The 19,176-nt window shown below is 44.6% G+C and overlaps 1 protein-coding gene across 1 annotated transcript; it reads left to right on the plus strand.

The window, feature by feature from the left end:
- Window positions 1–8,974: 8,974 nt before the first annotated feature.
- On the plus strand, window positions 8,975–16,980 carry krt8 (keratin 8). The gene is made up of 9 exons (XM_063209227.1): window positions 8,975–9,526; window positions 11,571–11,779; window positions 12,898–12,958; window positions 13,237–13,332; window positions 13,859–14,023; window positions 14,266–14,391; window positions 15,250–15,470; window positions 16,060–16,103; window positions 16,231–16,980. Exons 1-9 carry the CDS (start codon window positions 9,104–9,106, stop codon window positions 16,503–16,505), a joined length of 1,620 nt encoding a protein of 539 aa, XP_063065297.1. The 5' UTR covers window positions 8,975–9,103; the 3' UTR covers window positions 16,506–16,980.
- Window positions 16,981–19,176: the final 2,196 nt, after the last annotated feature.

Genomic DNA, 19,176 nt, shown 5'->3' on the forward strand with positions numbered 1-19,176 from the left:
ACCCGCCTCCCGCCTCACCAGGTTGACTGGTGTCCAACAAAGTGGGTGGAGTTCCCGATTTTTCGGGAGATCAGAAATGATATTTACATTGCTCTTGGCCTGACTAGAAGCAATGCCGAAGGTGTTGCTTCAGGAGGCCGTGGCCTGGCTAGTAATGATCAAGAGTTACTTATCAAGTTACTCGAGACTCTCGATAATGTCATAGCAACGTTGTTATGATGTAGTTGAGTTATTTCTGTAAACACTGAGTTGGATTGACTGCGATATCATCTGCACCAAATAACTAAAAGCTTCACTAAAAAATTAGACCTTTGAGGCAGCTACTCTATCCGTGCCTTATGGCCAAATCTGCTGGTTCAATCTCACAGAGAGCTTGTTTCTCACAGCCCAGGGTAACACTCGCTACCCATCTCAATCTCCATGAGGCTTAGTGTGCAACAGATGTTGACAGTCAGACAGGTTTGACGGGTGGCCGGAGGGGACATTTCTCTGTGTACTCATACTGTACCTTACCTCTCTGCCACTCCCTACTCCCTATACCCCCCTTCCTCTCTCTGCTTCTCTCTCTCTCTCTCTCTCTCTCTCTCTCTCTCTCTCTCTCTCTCTCTCTCTCTCTCTCTCTCTCTCTCTCTCTCTCTCTCTCTCTCTCTCTCTCAGACATACCACAGATGACTCTTGGTCAGGTGTGTTGACATGGAAACATGCACGGGGGTGTAGCCAGGAACTCTAGAGAACCCTCTGACTGGGTACAATTTCAGGACCCGTCATTACTATTAGCACAAACAATAATAACACACAATGTTCTCGGAGGGCTGTCATGCGAGTGCTGCATGGGGCCTCCATAACCTTCCCCCCCAGGCTATCCACGTGCACGGTCTAATGGACGTGTGCTGCACAGGGGACAGCAGTCTTTGATGTGTCAGTCACCAAAGATCCACGGATTATCAGAACAGCCACACCTTAAACGTAGGCCTACATACGCATGCACCATCCGGTGGGGGTTGCAACATGGGTGGTGGGATGATCCCTCCCTAGACTACGATGCAAAGCATGCTGTCCCTGACGGTACATATCTCCATGATAAGCTGTAATTGCAGGTGACTGTGAACTAAGGTGACTCAAAAGGAATACACGTCACACGACACAGGTTTCTTCATACAAACCCCTGAAGCATGGGAGTGCAAGAGTGAATTAATGAAAATATTGAGAAAAATCATCTGCATGAGGGTGTTTTGAAGCGTGAGTCAGGTGAGTCAGGTGTTGAGGATGTTACTGCAGCGTGGGAAAGATAGACATACAAGTACTCCAATGGGAGTGGGAAGGGTACACTGAGAGAGAGAGAGAGAGAGAGAGAGAGAGAGAGAGAGAGAGACAGACAGAGAGAGAGAGAGAGAAAGAGAAAGGGAAAGGGTGACAGAGACAGTGCGTGCGTGCGTGCGTGTTTGTGTGCATTTTCCTCAGGTATTCAAAACCAAACCCACAAATATTCAGTCCCTCAAAGAAACATTAACAATGAGAAAAGTATTCTTACAACATAACAAACAGCCACGCGGAAGCAATGAAAGTTATAGCATGAGACAACATTGCTGCAGACATTAAAGTCAGACTATTTACATGTTAGATTTTATAGGGCTAAACCATTGTGTGAGATTAGAACAATTCTAAAACAAAAATGAAATTCTTTGAAACGCCTCCAAGCATCAATCAAAGACTCCAGCACACCCATTTCCACCTCTCTGTTGGCATTCCGTCCAAACGCCACAGTACAATGGTCTCATGCTCACAAAACACAAAAAAGTTGCTTGGACGCAGGGCTAAAGTGTTGGCACATGAAAAAGATACGGTAACTATACACAATGGATACACTTGCACACATAATAATACTTCCTCAAGGAAAACTCCCCACTGCCGCCTCTGAGCTGCCCCAACTCCTCCCCTTCCAGCAGACACAAAGAAGGAGATGGAAGTTGCTTTATAGTGTGATAGGATATTGGTTACTAGGGACATAAAAAGCAGAATTGATTGTTTGACTTGGAGACAGTTTGTTTGGGCTTTTTTCAGCTGCATATCAAACAGTTTGTATGCTGCAATTAATCTCTATCTCTCCAACAATCTTAATGTCTTGACTGTATTGTGTGCCGTAAAAAGTGCTTAAAGAAAATTAAGGTAGGCCTAGTGTGTTGGATGGACTTCTTCTTTTTTTTTTTTTTTACTTTATTCTAATTTTTTTTTAAATTCTGACACATGCAGTATTTTAAAGCCTACTGTGTTAGGCCTATCTGCATAGTGCAAGTTGTGTAAATATTTGTATTTGATTCATATTTGTTTGCCTACTACTCTACTGTGTCCATAGAAAACAAATAATACATGCACCCACGCGCACACGCGCTGAGGGACTATAGTATCTTGTGGTCACAGTCAGACTAGTCAGCTATGTGCGCTCATTACATCTATGTTGAGCATGCCCTTGCAAGCCCTCTCTTGCTCAGGCAAGCAAAGGCCCGTCCAGATGACTGAACATGGTCACATGCTTTGGTGCATCATAACGTCTATCTTATTATATCCTTGTAGATAATTACAAGTCATGTCCGAGTACCCTCGCCGGCCGCATAACCATGGCAACGTCGCAAACTTTTCCACTGCAGGACGCTAAAGCTCTGCGTCAGGCTGCGGCGGCGCAACAAACGAGAGCCATGTGTGTAGTGGTGTAGTGTAGTATGTGGGTTTTGTAAGCCTCGTTGCCGGGGCAACCTGGGTGTGGTCACGACACACACGCAGTAGAAGGAACTGCTGGGAGAAACGAGAAAGTGGCCTGTCGAGCATGGAGAGTTATTCACACTGTATAGAAAGTAAACAGAGGTGGGAACACAGTGATAAATCTACATTTTCACACAGTCAGGCTAAAAAGGAACATGCCCCTATATCTCAGAAAAGTGAAGAAGTTCAACATTTCATTATAATCACAAAAATGTACACTTTTTTCACTCACTGAAATTCAAAACTGGTTCTACTTTGGTCTGAGATAAGAGGGAATCGGTGTGATATCACTGTGGATTAGTCAGCAGTTAATAATCTCTGTGCGTGACTTGCGTGCTTCAAGGGCCAGGGTCGGATTGAGGTAGGTGGTTTTACATGAGAGATAAGTAATCCAGTTACTGTCAAAGGAAAAGGGAGTGTGTACGCATCGAAGTCAACCCTGAGTCGACCCTGTACATCATTTGACGTGTGCTTTCACTTGGATGAGAAATAGCAACATAGCAACAGGGCCCATAAGGATGAGATGTTTCAAAACATAAACTTCTCTCACTTCAACTCATGTCTGTTTTTCATCCATGATCTAACGTTTCGGATGATCACAGAGAAATGGTATTACCACTGTGAGGTTACAGTGCTTTTTATTGGGTGTATACCCTTCGTTGGCCCCTGAATACTAAATCATCCTGTCGGCTACTGTACCTTCAGAGATGTCCAAAACTATGGGTTCGCAAACGATTTGTCCTATAAGGGATCATAAAAGATTTGCCCAATATCCTTTTAGGTACAAAATCAAAATGACCATTGTTACACTTGATATTATTGCACCTTTATGTGTGCTTATACTATTTCTCTATGTGTATGGCATTGTGTCCATACCTCATCGTAGCTCACCTTGGCTCATTATTAGTGTAGTAGTGGATCGGTAGTCACTCCCAATAGTAGTGTTGACTCCACCAATGGCAGACCAACACACTTATCACTCTGCACCGGAGGTCAGAGTTCAACGGAGATACTCCCTGCAGCTATAGCCGCACACAAGTACAAAAGCACACACCTTAAACAGGGCATATAGGCTACTCAACAATGGCTTTGTACACATGGGAGGGACACACTTTCGAATCAGTCAAAGGAATGAGTGCAAATCACTCTGTTCGACGCGTAATGCTTTACAAATTGGATTTATTACATACTTACATATAGGCTAGTACATAGAGAGGTTCCTTATACAGTACCAACATTTCTTTTCTATAGTTGTAATAAAGCCTAGCATTTCTCTGTGGTGAAAATAGCACACAATGTCAAAACTTTTTAAACTCTCCATTTTAAACTACTGTATAATCGTTTAGTCTCTCTGTCACTACGTACTACATTGTCCATCGCCGTAACAACCAAACCACACTGCATCCTGTGAAAAAACTTCCAAATGCAGCCATTAGTCATACTGCCAAAATACGTTTTAGGCAACAGTGTGTCACTAAAGAATTTTCTCTATCTCCATGGCAACATGGCAAACTGCCCTGGCCCACACTCCCTCTCAGACAGTCTACTAGTGCACAGTAAGCCTACCTCCTCCTAGCCCTCACCAGTGACACTGTGTGTGTGTGTGTGTGTGTGTGTGTGTGTGTGTGTGTGTGTGCGTGCGTGCGTGTGTGTGTGTGTGTGTGTGTGTGTGTGTGTGTGTGTGTGTGTGTGTGTGTGTGTGTGTGTGTGTGTGTGTGTGTGTGTGTGTGTGTGTGTGTGCGTGCGTGCGTGTGTGTGTGTGTGTGTGTGTGTGTGTGTGTGTGTGTGCGCGCGTGTGCGTGTGTGTATGTGTATGTGTATGTGTCTGTCTGTCTGTCTGTCTGTGTATGTGTGTGTGTGTGTGTGCATGCGTGTGGGTATGTGCACACTTGTCTATGTGTGTGGACAGCATACTGAGCACTGATCATGAAGCAATCAACTTTACAGGGTGGAGGGTGAAGCGCTCACGAGGGAGAGAACGCAGCCTTTGTTTGCTAAGAGATTTAGAGATAGCCAAGGAATGCCTTCCTGACACTTTGATGGAAGCGTCGTTGTATATGAGGTAACAGGTCATACGTGTACCACAGCTGAGGCTACCAGGCACTTTGCAATGATGTTCTCTCACAGACAGACATAACAAGCAAATGGACACTCACATAAACAAGCACACTGAGAACACTTCATAAATGTGAAGTAGTCTCGAGTAATGTGTATCATTAATTAATATAAACACGATATGGTGCTAGACCTCAATAAGGGACAAAGTGAAGCAGGAGGATATTCAAATAGCTGAAATGTGTGACTTGGTCTGTCTATTATACAGTAACTGTTTTGAAAGGCAAATGAGGTGACGCTGAGCTTCAATCTGACAGCATATAGTTTTATAAACACAGTGAGCACAGTTGTGATGCTTTCATTTCATCTCCAGATAAGAAGCTCCCTTAGCAATGTCCAACAAATATACACCACTGGACATCTTTTCTTGCGTACAGCCAGTTGACGATATCTCCACTCAACAGACTCAACAAGTCATAAATGTAGTTGTAATACTTTGCGAGAATATGAATGGCCATGAGAAAGTAGGTGAGGCATTATGGTGTGAGTGACAGCCTGAAGTACTTTGGGCCCAATCAAAATGCAATTATCGTACCCAGGCCAAGGCGTGGGTAGGAACCCAGTAAAAAAAATGCTGTGTCAATATTTTAGAGTTAGCTTTCAGTATACTGTATAAATCCAGTCAGAGAATTTACGACACTGTGCAGAGTCAAATTACTCTCACAGTGGAGTCAAAAGCAAGTGTAATGATCATTGGAGTACCACTCCCCTCCCTGCAGGACATTTACACCGCACGCCTCACCCGAAAAGCACTGATGATCATCAAAGACACAAGCCACCCTGCACACAAACTGTTCAGCCTCCTGCCCTCTGGAAAGAGGTACAGGCGCCTCCGTTCCCGTACCACCAGGCTTGCAAGCAGCACGATGCATCAAGCAATCAAGATACTGAACACTCAACCCACTCTCCCTTCACTGTCAGCCTCTAGCCAGCCAGGCCACTGACAACGCTCCCCCCCCTCATCCCCACCACCATATCTGCGACTGAACATTCCACCTGCACTACTACATCTGTGACTGAACTTTCAACCTGCACTAACTCAAAACATGCACACACACACACACACACACACACACACACACACACACACACACACACACACACACACACACACACACACATAAGCACACTGCACTTTCTGCACAAAACCCAAACATACACACACTGACACACAACTCATACTCACACACATACACACACACACACACACATACACAGGTACACACACACAGACGCACACCGCACTTTCTACCTGCACTAAACACACACACACACACACACACACACACACACACACACACACACACACACACACACACACACACACACACACACACACACACACACACACACACACACACACGCACACAAAACACATACAAACACACACACACACACACATACTGCTGCTGGTGTATTTAATAAAACCTTTTTTAATTATTTATTTTCTTCAAATGCTACTATTACTATGTCAGAACGCTATAAAGGACTTTTAAAAAAAAAGCACAACAAAATACCTCCTCTTAATGTATGTTCTCTACAAGTCTTCTGTTGTCCAGTCTTGCACTTTAAATGTCTGTATGAGCAATGTCTACGTCCATACTGTCAATGTCCATGTATGAGTACTGTCTATGTCTATACTGTCTATGTCCTTACCTAGATTAGTCTATGTCTGCATGGGAGAGCAAGAAACGCAATTTCAAATTCTTTGTATGACCAGTGCATGTAAAGAAATTGACAATAAACTTGACTTGACTTGACTAATGTGTTTTAAGTGGCCAGTGTAATTTCAACCCGACAGCTCTTAATATTTAGAATTATGTCTGAAATTCATACACTGACCAAAGAGTAAAACTTTTTTGAGTGGGACCAAATGATCTGAAGCAGAATCAATTTCAGCTCTTTCAGTTATATTACAGTGACACAGGTAGTTTTACTGTGTATTACCCAGGCCAAGACATGGGAGGGAGAGAGGAGATGAGGGTGAGGGCCTCGCCCACTGAAGTACGCTGCCAGCTCAGGAAAAGGTGCAAAGGAAGAGCGAGTGTACAAAGATGTTTATTAGTTCTGTAGTTCACACAATGGACGTAGCAAAAGACGAGATATGCCCAAGGAAAGAGAAAAATGCAGGAAGCACAAGTCAGGCCCAGAACATTAGGCTGCTGTTAAGGGCCAGGCATTAACAAGAGGTGCTTTGAGGACAATGCGTTAAGACGTGGCCCCTTATAGAGGTTCGTAGTTATCTGAACGGCAATAATCGTGTCTTTTATTTGGATTCATCTGATTTGAGCTTTTCTTGCATTTATTTGATAGGTCAGTTTTTTGAGACGTGACTGCAGGAAAGCAATGGGAGAGAGATGGGGGGGGGGGGTCATTGTACCTGTGTCCCGGTTGTAGCAGCACGGTGCCTGTACCATTTGAGCTATGGCCAAGGCCGGCAAGAATACGGTATGTCTTAAAGTATTAACAAAGACACTGTGTGATGTCATTCTAGTGTAGCACCACTGCAGCCCAGTAAACGAGACAAACCCATCATGCCAGGCTAGTAGTACTCTGCTAATAAAGTGTTTTTGAACGTATAGCAACGTGTTCCACCGACGGACTGGTGTGAATTACGAGGCTATTACACACAGAGGATACCTGACTTTCTGTTCTTCTGTAGGGCCCAGGACGTCTAGTCGCACATCTGCAACAAACAGTACCGTAAATGTAGTCATCAAGCAAGGCAAGCATGCTGCAAGTGTCTAGACCGCAAAGGGTCAAGGCTGCGAGCATGTGTCAAATATTTTGACCAGTTACACCTCCCATTTACCGAATTAGGCAGTGCGCCGTGCTACTACTGCAGTGCGCTCTGACTCACCAAGCGCACAAATGTTGACCGGCTGAGATTTAACAAAGGCCATCGATTTAAATATCTCTGTCAGTGTTCAGTTTGTGTGAGCCGTGATGTCAGGAGAAAGCTGTGACTGGATTTCAATCCCAGAGTCACATGTCTCTCTGAGAAAATCACCAATAAAGGTTGTTTTTTTTTCAAAACACAAACTTCATGCCTTTTCTATGGAGAATAGAAACTTTCGGAGCTGAATTCTCTGTTTTCTACATTAAGAAGTGAACATGACTAGACTTTTACCAGATATTAATCTGATATCATCCGGTATCATTATAAACCTAAGCATATACACTCTCACAAGGCATGATCAACTCAATATGACCCTGTGACCGGCCACAATAATTGATTGTAATGTTAATGACTCATGGGCCAGAGGGTTAGCTGGAGGCCATCAAACCTGTAGGAGAGGGGACCACCCTGGTGTCATGAAAGTGTCAGCTTCACACCACACCTGTTGAGCTGGTTTCCTGTCAGCGTGTCGTTGAGGTCAATGATAGCGCTCAACACCTCGCAATCTAGTCCGGTCATTCAGTATCTATTATGTCAGTAACAACACAACAACCACAGATACATACTGTATTACATACATACTGTATACAAGAGGCCTACTTCTGAGCCATCAACAATGTTTGTGGTTTCACCAAACATGATTCAAGTATTCAAGACTTTTATTATTATGGAACAGCTGGCTATATATCAAAACTACAATGTCCAGTTCTTTATTCTCTCCCATTTCCCCTTGACAAAGTACAAACACACTTGAGAGTTGGAATAAGAATAAGCTATTGTGCAATCAATGTACTGTAGTGTTTCCATTGTCCATTTTCATGCCATTCTTCATTTTCAGTCCATTCTTTTTACAAATACTTGATAGTGTGTGTGTCACACTAAGGCCAGAACCAAGCCCAAATGCTGTAATGCAGGCCCAAACACTCTGTATGTCACAACAGGGTAAGTCAAAACTGGATCCACCATCTGCATGAAAACACCCTGGACTCCATGGAGCAAAACTTACACCATACAAAAATGGGGTGGGGGAGCATTGTGTGCAATGCAATGCAATGCAGACTTGCAGGGCAGGGAAGAGTGTTCAGTTACAACTCCTCCTCTCCTCCCACTTTCACAGTCCGTGCTCTGGAGCAGAGCGGTAAAGGCGAGGGCCCATCCCCCTGTGACTCCACCTCCACTAGCTGCGCTGATATAGAAAGGCAGAAAGTCTGAAGGTCTTCCTATCTGCTCGAGTTACTCCAGCACCACATCCACCGGCAAAAAACCTCCCTAAGCCCCCCGTGTCTCTCTCTCTCTTTCTCTCAGTCTTAGTCCAACTACAAAGCCTCCAGGATGTCCTACGCGAAAACCAGCTACAAAGTCACATCGTCCTCCTCCGGGACGGCTCCACGCAGCTTCAGCAGCCGCTCCTACGCAGGCCCCAGCCAGAGCAGGCAGAGCTACAGCGTGCGCAGCTCCTATGGATCCGGCGGAGGCATGGGGATGGGGATGGGGATGGGCATGGGAGGTGGGATGGGTGGAGGCGGCGGGTACATCTCCAGCTCCTCGGTGTACGGCCTGGGCTCCAGCATGGGGGGAGGCATGGGCATGGGGATGGGCGGCGGGGCCGTGGCACCCATCACGGCCGTCCAGGTGAACAAGAGCCTGCTGGCCCCACTGAACCTGGAGATCGACCCCAACATCCAGGTCGTCCGCACCCAGGAGAAGGAGCAGATCAAGTCCCTCAACAACCGCTTCGCTTCCTTCATCGACAAGGTACGGGTGTCTTTTTTGTTGTTGTTGTTGTTGTTGTTGTTGTCATGTTTGGTGGCTTGTGTTAGTTCTGAAAAGTTAAAAGTGGGAGTGGAAGTCTCAGACTATGACAGAAAAGTTATTCAAGACAGTGCAGTGTGACGTGTAAGGACAACTGTGGCTGTATGAATGTTTTGCTGTGTGCGTATTGGTGAACATAAGCATAAAAGTGTCATACTTCCTCATTAAAAAAAAGTTTAAGTGAAGTTGTGAAATTGAGTGAAGCGTCCTGGAGACTGTAACTGAAGCTGTCGCTACACATTGACACTGCACTGTAGGGACACAGACCTCAGAAGTATAGTCTAAGTGAGACACCTAGCTGCACATCAGTGCGTTGTTTCTGTGGTGCCAGGAGTGAGTGAAGTACAGTATAAAATGGGCGAGGTGGTTTCCTATTCAGAAGCTTCTTCTTTTTTATTGATGGAAACAAGAGAGACAAAGCTAGAGAAGACATATTGCAATCATCGTAGAAAGCTTCCTCTCTATTGTAAAACATAGAAAAGTGACAATAGCACTATTCAAAAAGAACTGCAAACATAATAGTCAAAGCACACTTCAATTTGTTCCAATGGTTTCTGTAGCTGTGCGTGAGTGAAGTGTTGCATGCACGCATGGTGGAGTTAGAAGTGGGAGGTTAGGGTGTGTCTGCTGTGTGCTGTGCTGTGCTGAGCTGAGCTGAGCAGACAAGTGCTTCACCTTGGGACTGGGCTTAGCTACCCTGGGGGAAGGGCAGTTCATGCTGTACACACCCAGAAAAAAGGGCCCTGCCCCGCATATCAAAATCATTATGTAAAACTGTTTAAAAAGACAGAAAAATGATTAACGATGTTCTTCTTCACAAAAGGGGTTTACTTTCCCATTTGCCTTTTCTTTCTTTTCTCTTGATTTCTTGCAATAGTTTTTGTCATGTGTCGCAATCAAATGAGAAAAAAAGTTGACAAAGAGGCAATCAAATCTGAAAGTGACACGTTGCAGTCACGTGTTTCATGAAGTATCATGTACTGTATGAGGTATTTCTCCTCTCGTTGACTTGTTGTTTCTCTACAGAAAATAGTCAGAGAGAGAGAGAGATAGAGGGAAAGTTAATATTTAAACAGTACTGATGGTTTCATGTTCAGGGCAATAGTGGAAGGTGTGGTTACATAACCAGCGCTTTATTCCTCTTGGACACAGAGGAAATAATCAAAGTTCTCCAGAGCTGACGTGACATCCACTGAGTCTGGATGAAAAAAATATATTCTGGATTCTGCCCCCCCAATTACTGAGCCTTGCATGACATCATTCACTTAAAAAGTTTCAGTCACACCGGCTGGTGATTGTTTAAAGTAGCCCGTTACTTTCCCCTTTCCATTTTCTTTACGAGGGCCAGCTGTCCACCTTGTACTGTAGTCTCTGTCAAACCTGACGACCCAGTTTGTCACCGAAGTGGCACATGTTGATTCAATGTTCAGGCCCTCATTCTATACTTGGTGCACCTTTGTGTGCTTTTGTGAATGTTAATGTCTGTGGCCTCTGCTCTCTGTGTCCAGTTGGAACAGGAAAGCAGGGGGAGGTTGAGGAGAAGTCCTAATCTCTCCCCCCCCCCCCCCCCCCCTTCCCACGTCCCCCGACCCTCCTCCTGTTAGGATATGCATCACCGTTTCCTTGGAAAAAAATACCACTGTTGCCTTGGAAACGACACTCACACAGTCAAACATTTGGACAATGTCCCATTCGGCCTACACCCTGACTACTCTGTACAGCGCAGGAAGATGTACAGTCCACATATGGTTGTGCTTTTTGTGCACCAATTGCCAGTCTGTGCAAGCAAGTGAGAGAGAGCCTCAGAATCGGTTTATTTGTGTTTGGCAAATGCCAATTTGAGGGAGGAAAGAACCCGTCTGCCAAATCTGAGGCAGGCACGAGTGTGTGATTCATCCGTCCTCAAGAGAAAATTGAAAAAGCATGTGCTCTCTGTCTGTCTCTCCGTCTCTCACTCTCTGTCTCTCTCTCTCTGCCCACAATATAGGTCCGCTTCTTGGAGCAGCAGAACAAGATGCTGGAGACCAAATGGAACCTTCTGCAGGGACAGACCACCACCCGCTCCAACATTGACTCCATGTTCGAGGCCTACATCTCCAACCTTCGCAGACAGCTCGACAGCCTGGGCAATGACAAGATGAAGCTGGAGGCCGACCTGCACAACATGCAGGGCCTGGTGGAGGACTTCAAGAACAAGTGAGTCCTGTGCCCTGTAATCAGGGGTGCATTTCTGGAAAGCGTAGTTGTTAGCAGTTAGCAACTCCGGTAGTTGTCAATGGGAAATTGCATTGCAACCAACAAAGTAGCTAACATAGTTGGCAACTACGCTTTCCAGAAATGCACCCCAGGGAGGTCTATCTCTCTCTCTCTATGTCTCTGAGAGAGAGAGCAAGAGCCTGCAGATATGTGCTAAACGTGCACATTTTGGTGTAACCTCAAATGTTCCCCTGACCAAATGAGTCACTGTATACTAAATAAAGAAAAAGTGGGGGGGAGGAAAATGACCTAGAGCTGGAAACATTTTAAAATGATTACTCCTCTGCTCCTTCCAGTCATGGAAAAATAAGGACAAAGGAGCTTTTTACCCGAGCTGACGTACAATCGCCACATGTAGAATCCCTCCGGACGGGGTCTAAATTTTATGTCTGTGGCATTTTACACTTCATTCATTCGGTCCTTGGCATCGGTAACCCAGCCCTGGCAGGGCATAAAGAAACCATTACACACTCATTACAGCAGATCTCCCCTCGCACAAAGCAGGAGCACATTTTACATGCTCAAACAGCATTATCGTCCCAATGCAAATCACACCAATGGTGGTTTCCTGGCAACCAGGGCGGGCGTGTTGCCATGCCTTTTAGGCCGTGTCTGTGTGTCGGGCTCTTGAAAAATGTGGTGTGCTGCTCACTGTAGTCTCGTCAGGGACTTCCAGAAGACACACACAATAGTATAATATAAGGAAGCGCCTCAGGCCGCATGCTCTCCTGTTTCACTGACGCACCAAAGAAGATGACATCGTCTCCCTCTAGTGAAAAACATTATGCAATACAGCCAGACCCAAATGAACTGAACAGAAGCTTGCACTTAGTTAACAAGTTAACCATTAAAATGTAAAAATAACAATATTATAGGCCTACAAATATAATTAAAACATATATTTTATAGCAATATTTCACATTTGTCCTCGTGTTTTTAAAACTATTTGAGCTCAAAAAGCACAATTATGAATTCCAAGCTTCTGTCATGCAATGTTATTCTGAAATACAAAAAACAAATTGATGAAACTGAAACTGAATTCTCTTTTTCCTTTTTAGGTATGAAGACGAAATCAACAAGCGCACAGAATGTGAAAACGACTTTGTTCTCATCAAGAAGGTCAGTATGCCTAATTGTTATTGAATTTCTCTCCATATGAAAAGACCTTTGTCACTAACCAATCTGTTTGTTGTTGAAAAGCCACACTCCTGTCCGCAATTCTTGTATTTGATCAATGATTTAGTGGGTTAGCATGTGTGTCATGCTGACGATCTAAATAGAAAAACAAGAATTGTAGCCGAGAGTGCTGCTTTTCAACAACAAATGTAATTTGCAAATGTAGTTGCAGTTTCGTAAAAACATCTTACCAATCTTCTCTGTTCTCTTGTGCTGTGCAGGATGTGGATGAGGCATACATGAACAAGGTGGAGCTGGAGGCCAAGCTGGAGAGCCTGACTGATGAGATCAACTTCCTGAGGCAGATCTACGAGGAGGTAATTTCCAGCATAGGCAAGGAGGCCAATAGGGGACACATGGGTCAGCTGGCCCAGGCCCAGGGAGAGAGGGGGCCCAGAATTGGTTCCTCATTACATCGCTGTGTGTATTGAAGGGGGCTGTCAAATTACTTTGTCCTGGGCCCAGCCAAAGCTGTCAGTGGCCCTGCCAAGTGGGCCCCCTTTACAGACCCGATAGCTTCATTAAGTTACAAATCTCTAGTGTTTGAACGATAACATGGCCGACGTTGACATATTATGCAATAAACGAAGGCAAAAAAATAAGTCCGGAAAGAAGTCCAGATGGTTACAACTAAACTGTTTTGACTTAACAGACTAAGCAACAGGCAAGTTATAGCATGTTAAAGCTCTATAAAATAAAAATCAATTTGAGTTTGAGGAGTTGGAATTCTTGAGTTGAGATCTTTAAGGAGCTCAGGCCATGTCTGCTCTGGATTGGAGTTGTGAAAAAAGATACTCTCAATAGCTGTGCCTGACCTAGGTGTGGAATGCTTCTGTCTTTTAGGAGATCCGTGAACTCCAGTCACAGATCAAAGACACCTCTGTTGTCGTGGAGATGGACAACAGCCGTAACCTGGACATGGACGCCATCGTGGCTGAAGTGCGCGCTCAGTATGAAGACATCGCCAACCGCAGCCGGGCTGAGGCCGAGACGTGGTACAAGAGCAAGGTATGGACAAAGGCTGACGCTACTCTAAACACTACCACAGCACATTTTTGCAGTGTAAATCCAGTACTTGAGAGTGTAGGACTACACGGCGACTGTTAACTTTGACTCTCTAAATGTTGACTTTGACTTAAGTGTTGAATTTGCTGTGTGTACTCTTACAATTACAGAAACACCCGTAGAATAATTGGTTGTTTGACATCCGAACTGACGTCATGTCATGTTGTGTCTATCTTACGCATTAGTATGAAGAGATGCAGACCTCTGCCACCAAGTATGGAGATGATCTCAGATCGACGAAAACAGAGATCGCTGACCTCAACCGCATGATCCAGAGGCTGCAGTCTGAAATCGATGCCGTGAAAGGCCAGGTGAGACCATGCAGCCAGACAGGCACTACAGTCATCAGTGGGTGAGGGTTAGGGGCTGTGGAGAGTTATTGGATGATTCTAACTGCCCAGGGGTGAGTTTCTCAAAAGGGAAGTTGTTAGCCTGTTAGCAACTTCGGTAGTTGCCAATGGGAAAATGCATTGAAAGCAACGAAGTAGCTAATGTAGTAAGCAACTTTGGTTTCGAGAAATTCATCCCTGCACTGTTGATGAGCCTGAAAAATGGGTAAAAGAACCCTTAGATAGAGATTGTTGTCTATTCATTGGTCCCAAAATGTCAAGTGGCACTCACTCCTCCTCATGTCCAGAGAAGTCCATTTATGGTGCCGAGACATCTGTGTTGGATAAATGTGTGACCGATTATGGTTCTGTAGCGAGGTATTGGATGATTCTGTGCACCCCCCCAGCTCTGACAATACACCCCATAAGGACACTGTTAAAAAAGACAAATGAAAACTCTTAAAATCATTATTTATTCATTGGGTCTAGCAGAAACCTATCCATTGTCTATTCATTGTCTAGCGGAACCCCATCCTGACCACAGTAGTTCATTTCTAGCTGTACCACATTTGGATCAATGTGAGACTAATTATGGTTCTATGGGGAGGTATTTGCCAATTGTAAGGGCCAAACACGGACAGTGAGCCCCTTCTACTAAAAGCCCCACTGGCCACCGCTGAAAAGGGATGAAAAACCCTCAAAATATTCAATTCATTCAGTGGGTCCAAAATCTACAGCAGTACTCCTCAGAAGTCTATTTATAGCAGTTAGCACATCTGTGTTGGATCAGACGAGTTTGCCGTGTGACTCACTGATTGCTCCCTTTGTTTGGTTTGCCAGCGTGCCAACCTGGAGGCCCAGATCGCCGAGGCCGAGGAGCGCGGCGAGATGGCCGTGAGGGACGCCAAGATGCGCATCAAGGATCTGGAGGAGGCCCTGCAGAGAGCCAAGCAGGACATGGCCCGCCAGATCAGAGAGTACCAGGACCTGATGAACGTCAAACTCGCCCTCGACATCGAGATCGCCACATACAGGAAGCTGCTGGAGGGAGAGGAGGACAGGTGAGGTCCAGTTCTGTGCTGATCATAGGACAAGACAGTGCCATTGTGTTCCAGTCAGTTTTTTTCAAACATCTTTTTCAAATTAGCACTGCTTTACAGGCAGATAGAGAAGTACATTTCTTAAATCTGCATGAAAGCACACAGGGCATTTGGAATGTGTACAGTAATTTCAGTAACAACTTATTTTAGGGATACATCTATTAGCAATAATACATACAATGTGCCTGTATAAGTAACTTGTCAGGCATGTACAAAGCAAAATCAACCATTTGTTAGGCATGTATTCGCAAATGTCTTGTTCATGCACAATAAGGGATTTATTACCAATTTAACCTTAGTAAGGACCTAGTAGGCCTTAGCGCTTGCTTAGTAGCCTACATGCCTTACAAATTACTTATGCTGCAGGCATTAACATTGTATGTATTAGTGCTAATAGATGTATCCCTAAAATAAAGTGTTACCATAATTTCTGAATCAATATTATCCAATCAGCAGCAATTTACTACATAGGCTACTTTTTCTAACTTTTGCTTCATATCTGTCTGTTCAAAGTTCTAAGTATTTGCATGTTATGCTTGTCTCTCCTTAGGCTTGCAAGTGGAATCCAGTCCATCAACATCTCCAAACAGAGCAGTAAGTCAAGAAACCATTTTTTATTGATAATATACCCACCTCACTATAATCTGAATTATACATTTGTTCTCATTCAGAGACAAAGTGTGTTCCATTCTTAATCTGCTTTTCTTCTTGCCGTTTCTAGCGAGCTACAGCTCCTTCCCCATGGAGAGCTCCGGTAGCGCCTACAACAGCTACTCCAGTGGCTACTCCAGCAGATACGGCAGCGGCGGCGGATACAGCTCTGGCGGATACAGCTCTGGAGGATTCAGCTCCGGCAGCGGCCTTGGCGGATTCAGCGGCGGCAGCGGCCTCAGCGACGGCAGCATGACCCAGAGCAAGAAGAGCGTGGTCATCAAGATGATCGAGACCAAGGATGGCAAAGTGGTATCCGAATCCTCTGAGGTCGTCCAGGATTGAGAGATTTGACCCTGAAATGTTGTCCCTTCATTAGTAATGTTGCTATGTTTTTTCCACTCACTCCCTTCTTTACGATTAAACACTGTTACATTGAGTTTAACGTCAAGTATGTTCACGATCCAGGTTATACGATAAAGTAAACCTAACTTTGGCCAAAGATTTAGAGAGAGAGAGACCAAACTTGTGTAACCCCACATAGTGCCTTATATGCTTTAGAAGCATGCACACTAAAGCCAGCTAAAGGATTATGGCACATGCCTGTGAAGCACAAATCACTGGTCACTGTCTTTGGCAAGGAAGAGCACAATATCTTGGCAATGCAATGCAGGGGTGGCCACGTAATGTGATGTGATGTGTGTTGGCTCTCGTCTTCCATCTGTGCCTTGACAGACACTAAGTAAAAAACTGCCCTTCATGAATGCTGTCCCAGGAGGAGCTGTATTTTGCTACCAACAATAAATGTTTACTGAGAGTATCTGTTCGAGCCTGTGTTGAGTTCTTTATACAGTCGGTCCCCCTACAATGCACACCCTTTACCGAGGTAATGCCACGTCATCCACCTCGGTACGTACCGGGCCTAGCTGCAGTGTACCCAAACAACCGCCGGGTGGCACTTGGGAGCGCTCGCTCAATACCCATTCACTCACACGCACACACGGGCGCGCACACATACACATACACATACACATACACATACACACACACACTCTCTCTCTTTCTCTCTCTCACTCTCTCTCTCTTGTTCATATCAGATAACCATAGCACAGAGTGGTGAAGAAGCGCAAATGTGTTGGCAACATTTATTACCATATGGAATATTTTAGACAATGTTGACGGCATATTAATATGCTCATATTCACCAGCACGCACCGATTCAGCGGATAACGACATGCCTAATTAAATTGTGTGAGAACACCTCCAGGAAGTAAGAAGAGTCATAAAAAGAATAAATAGCCTAATGAATTTTCTTTTCTTTTTTTTATGATGATCGGATGAATTGCTATTAATGTGCAAGCTCTAGCCTATGTGTAGACGTAAATTGAAGCCACAAGCCCCGATACCGATTCTCGCATCGCAAGATTTGAAACGTCTAATATTGCAACTTCAAACTTGTTATCTGGATGTGGATACTTTTTTCATTTCGTAAAAATTATGGAGAGTGCAATAGGGGGCCTAAACCTCACTGCAGTAACCTACAGCGCCGCGTTTGAGTGTTTAAGCGTTGGCTATTTATCTTACATCGCCAACAGCTGGGGCGATAACCTAACCTACACTTCCGTAATCAATGCTTAATTTGTAAATCACAAGGTACCGGAACGCAAAAAACATATGACATCACAGCGACGGTGAGTTGGACAGAGGTCCCGGAACGCACAGAAAAACTATAATTACGCAAACGAATACAAAAGGGAAAAAAAAACAGATGCAATTCCCTGCATTTGAACGACATTGAGTCCCATGTCAGCTCATATCCATACGTTTGTTTCTTAATACAAGGGACGGTTGGCAATCCAATGCCTATTTTAAACAACAGCCATAGCATAGGCTTTGTTGGCGGCTTTGTTGCATATGATTTGGCTGATCCGCATGTGCTGTTGCGATATGCCACTTCACTGTTTCGAGAGCTCGCGCACTGATGGTAAGCGAGCTGCGATTTTCAGGGCTCGCGCACTGATGGTAAGCGAGCGGCGATTTTCCCGGTAGAGTTGGCTTTTCACACTGACTGTCTGCTCGCGCTGCGGTCCGGTTGAAAATCCCTCCGACCAATGTTTTATTTGGAGTGTGTAGGCCCTATTTGAATGAAATACGCCTATGTCTTTGCTGTTTTCGTGCTCAAATTGACTTGTAAGCAACTGGCGGGTCTTGGGAGAGAAGATAACGCGTGGGCACACATGCTGAGCGCTCGCCAGCCGAGGAAGATCTCATCCTCTCACCCAGGCTGTCTTTTTCGCTAGGCAACATGACTGATCAATGCACCAAACGCAGCCCAGGTGCCACTAGAAATTAGTATGTCCAAAACCTTGTGTGCCGACCAAAATTTGATAAAAACTTTTAAACAATGTTTGGCACAGCCAGTGTCGTGCCGAAAAGCGAGTCCCTGCCAGAACAAGAGTGCCCTCATTGAAACCAATGTCATTTTTTGAGAGAAAAATATACTCATTTTTGCAGAATGAATTACATAATATATGAACTAAAATATGCTTATGAAATATTACTCGTCCCCTAATATGAGCTATTTGACTGAAACTGCAACTTTTGTTATGACAATTAGGCTATTCGATTCCTTTATGGAAATAATAGCCTACTGAAATTGTAACCAGCTCTTTGTAGCCTAATTCTTCCAGAAGGAATGCAGATGCTTTATGGATATGCTTTCCATCCATGCACTCTCCGTGCAGGGGTGGTGGAAAGACACCAAACGTGCCATCACCACCCCCCCGGACCCACGAAACCCACTGCGCTCCGAAGTTGAATTCCTTTTACTTTATTGCTATGTGTGCATAAAGCGCATGTTCGATTTGCTGTAATAGGCTACGACCAGTAGCCTCGACGTGTCTGTCTTTTCTTTTCCTTCTTTCAATATTTAGTAGGCTAACATATGTTTAAGCCTAAAAATATAATAAATAAATAGAAATAATTTGGTATCCATGTCTGGTTAGCGTCTGGGCAT

This window comes from Engraulis encrasicolus, chromosome 10 (assembly GCF_034702125.1).
Source record: "Engraulis encrasicolus isolate BLACKSEA-1 chromosome 10, IST_EnEncr_1.0, whole genome shotgun sequence".
In the NCBI taxonomy this organism is placed as follows: Eukaryota; Metazoa; Chordata; class Actinopteri; order Clupeiformes; family Engraulidae; genus Engraulis; species Engraulis encrasicolus.

Coding starts and splice junctions, on each gene's coding strand:
- krt8 (XM_063209227.1), top strand. CDS start 9,104: ATGTCCTACGCGAAAACCAGCTACAAAGTCACATCGTCCTCCTCCGGG. Junction 9,527..11,570: donor TCGCTTCCTTCATCGACAAG/GTACGGGTGTCT, acceptor CCCACAATATAG/GTCCGCTTCTTGGAGCAGCA. Junction 11,780..12,897: donor GTGGAGGACTTCAAGAACAA/GTGAGTCCTGTG, acceptor TTTCCTTTTTAG/GTATGAAGACGAAATCAACA.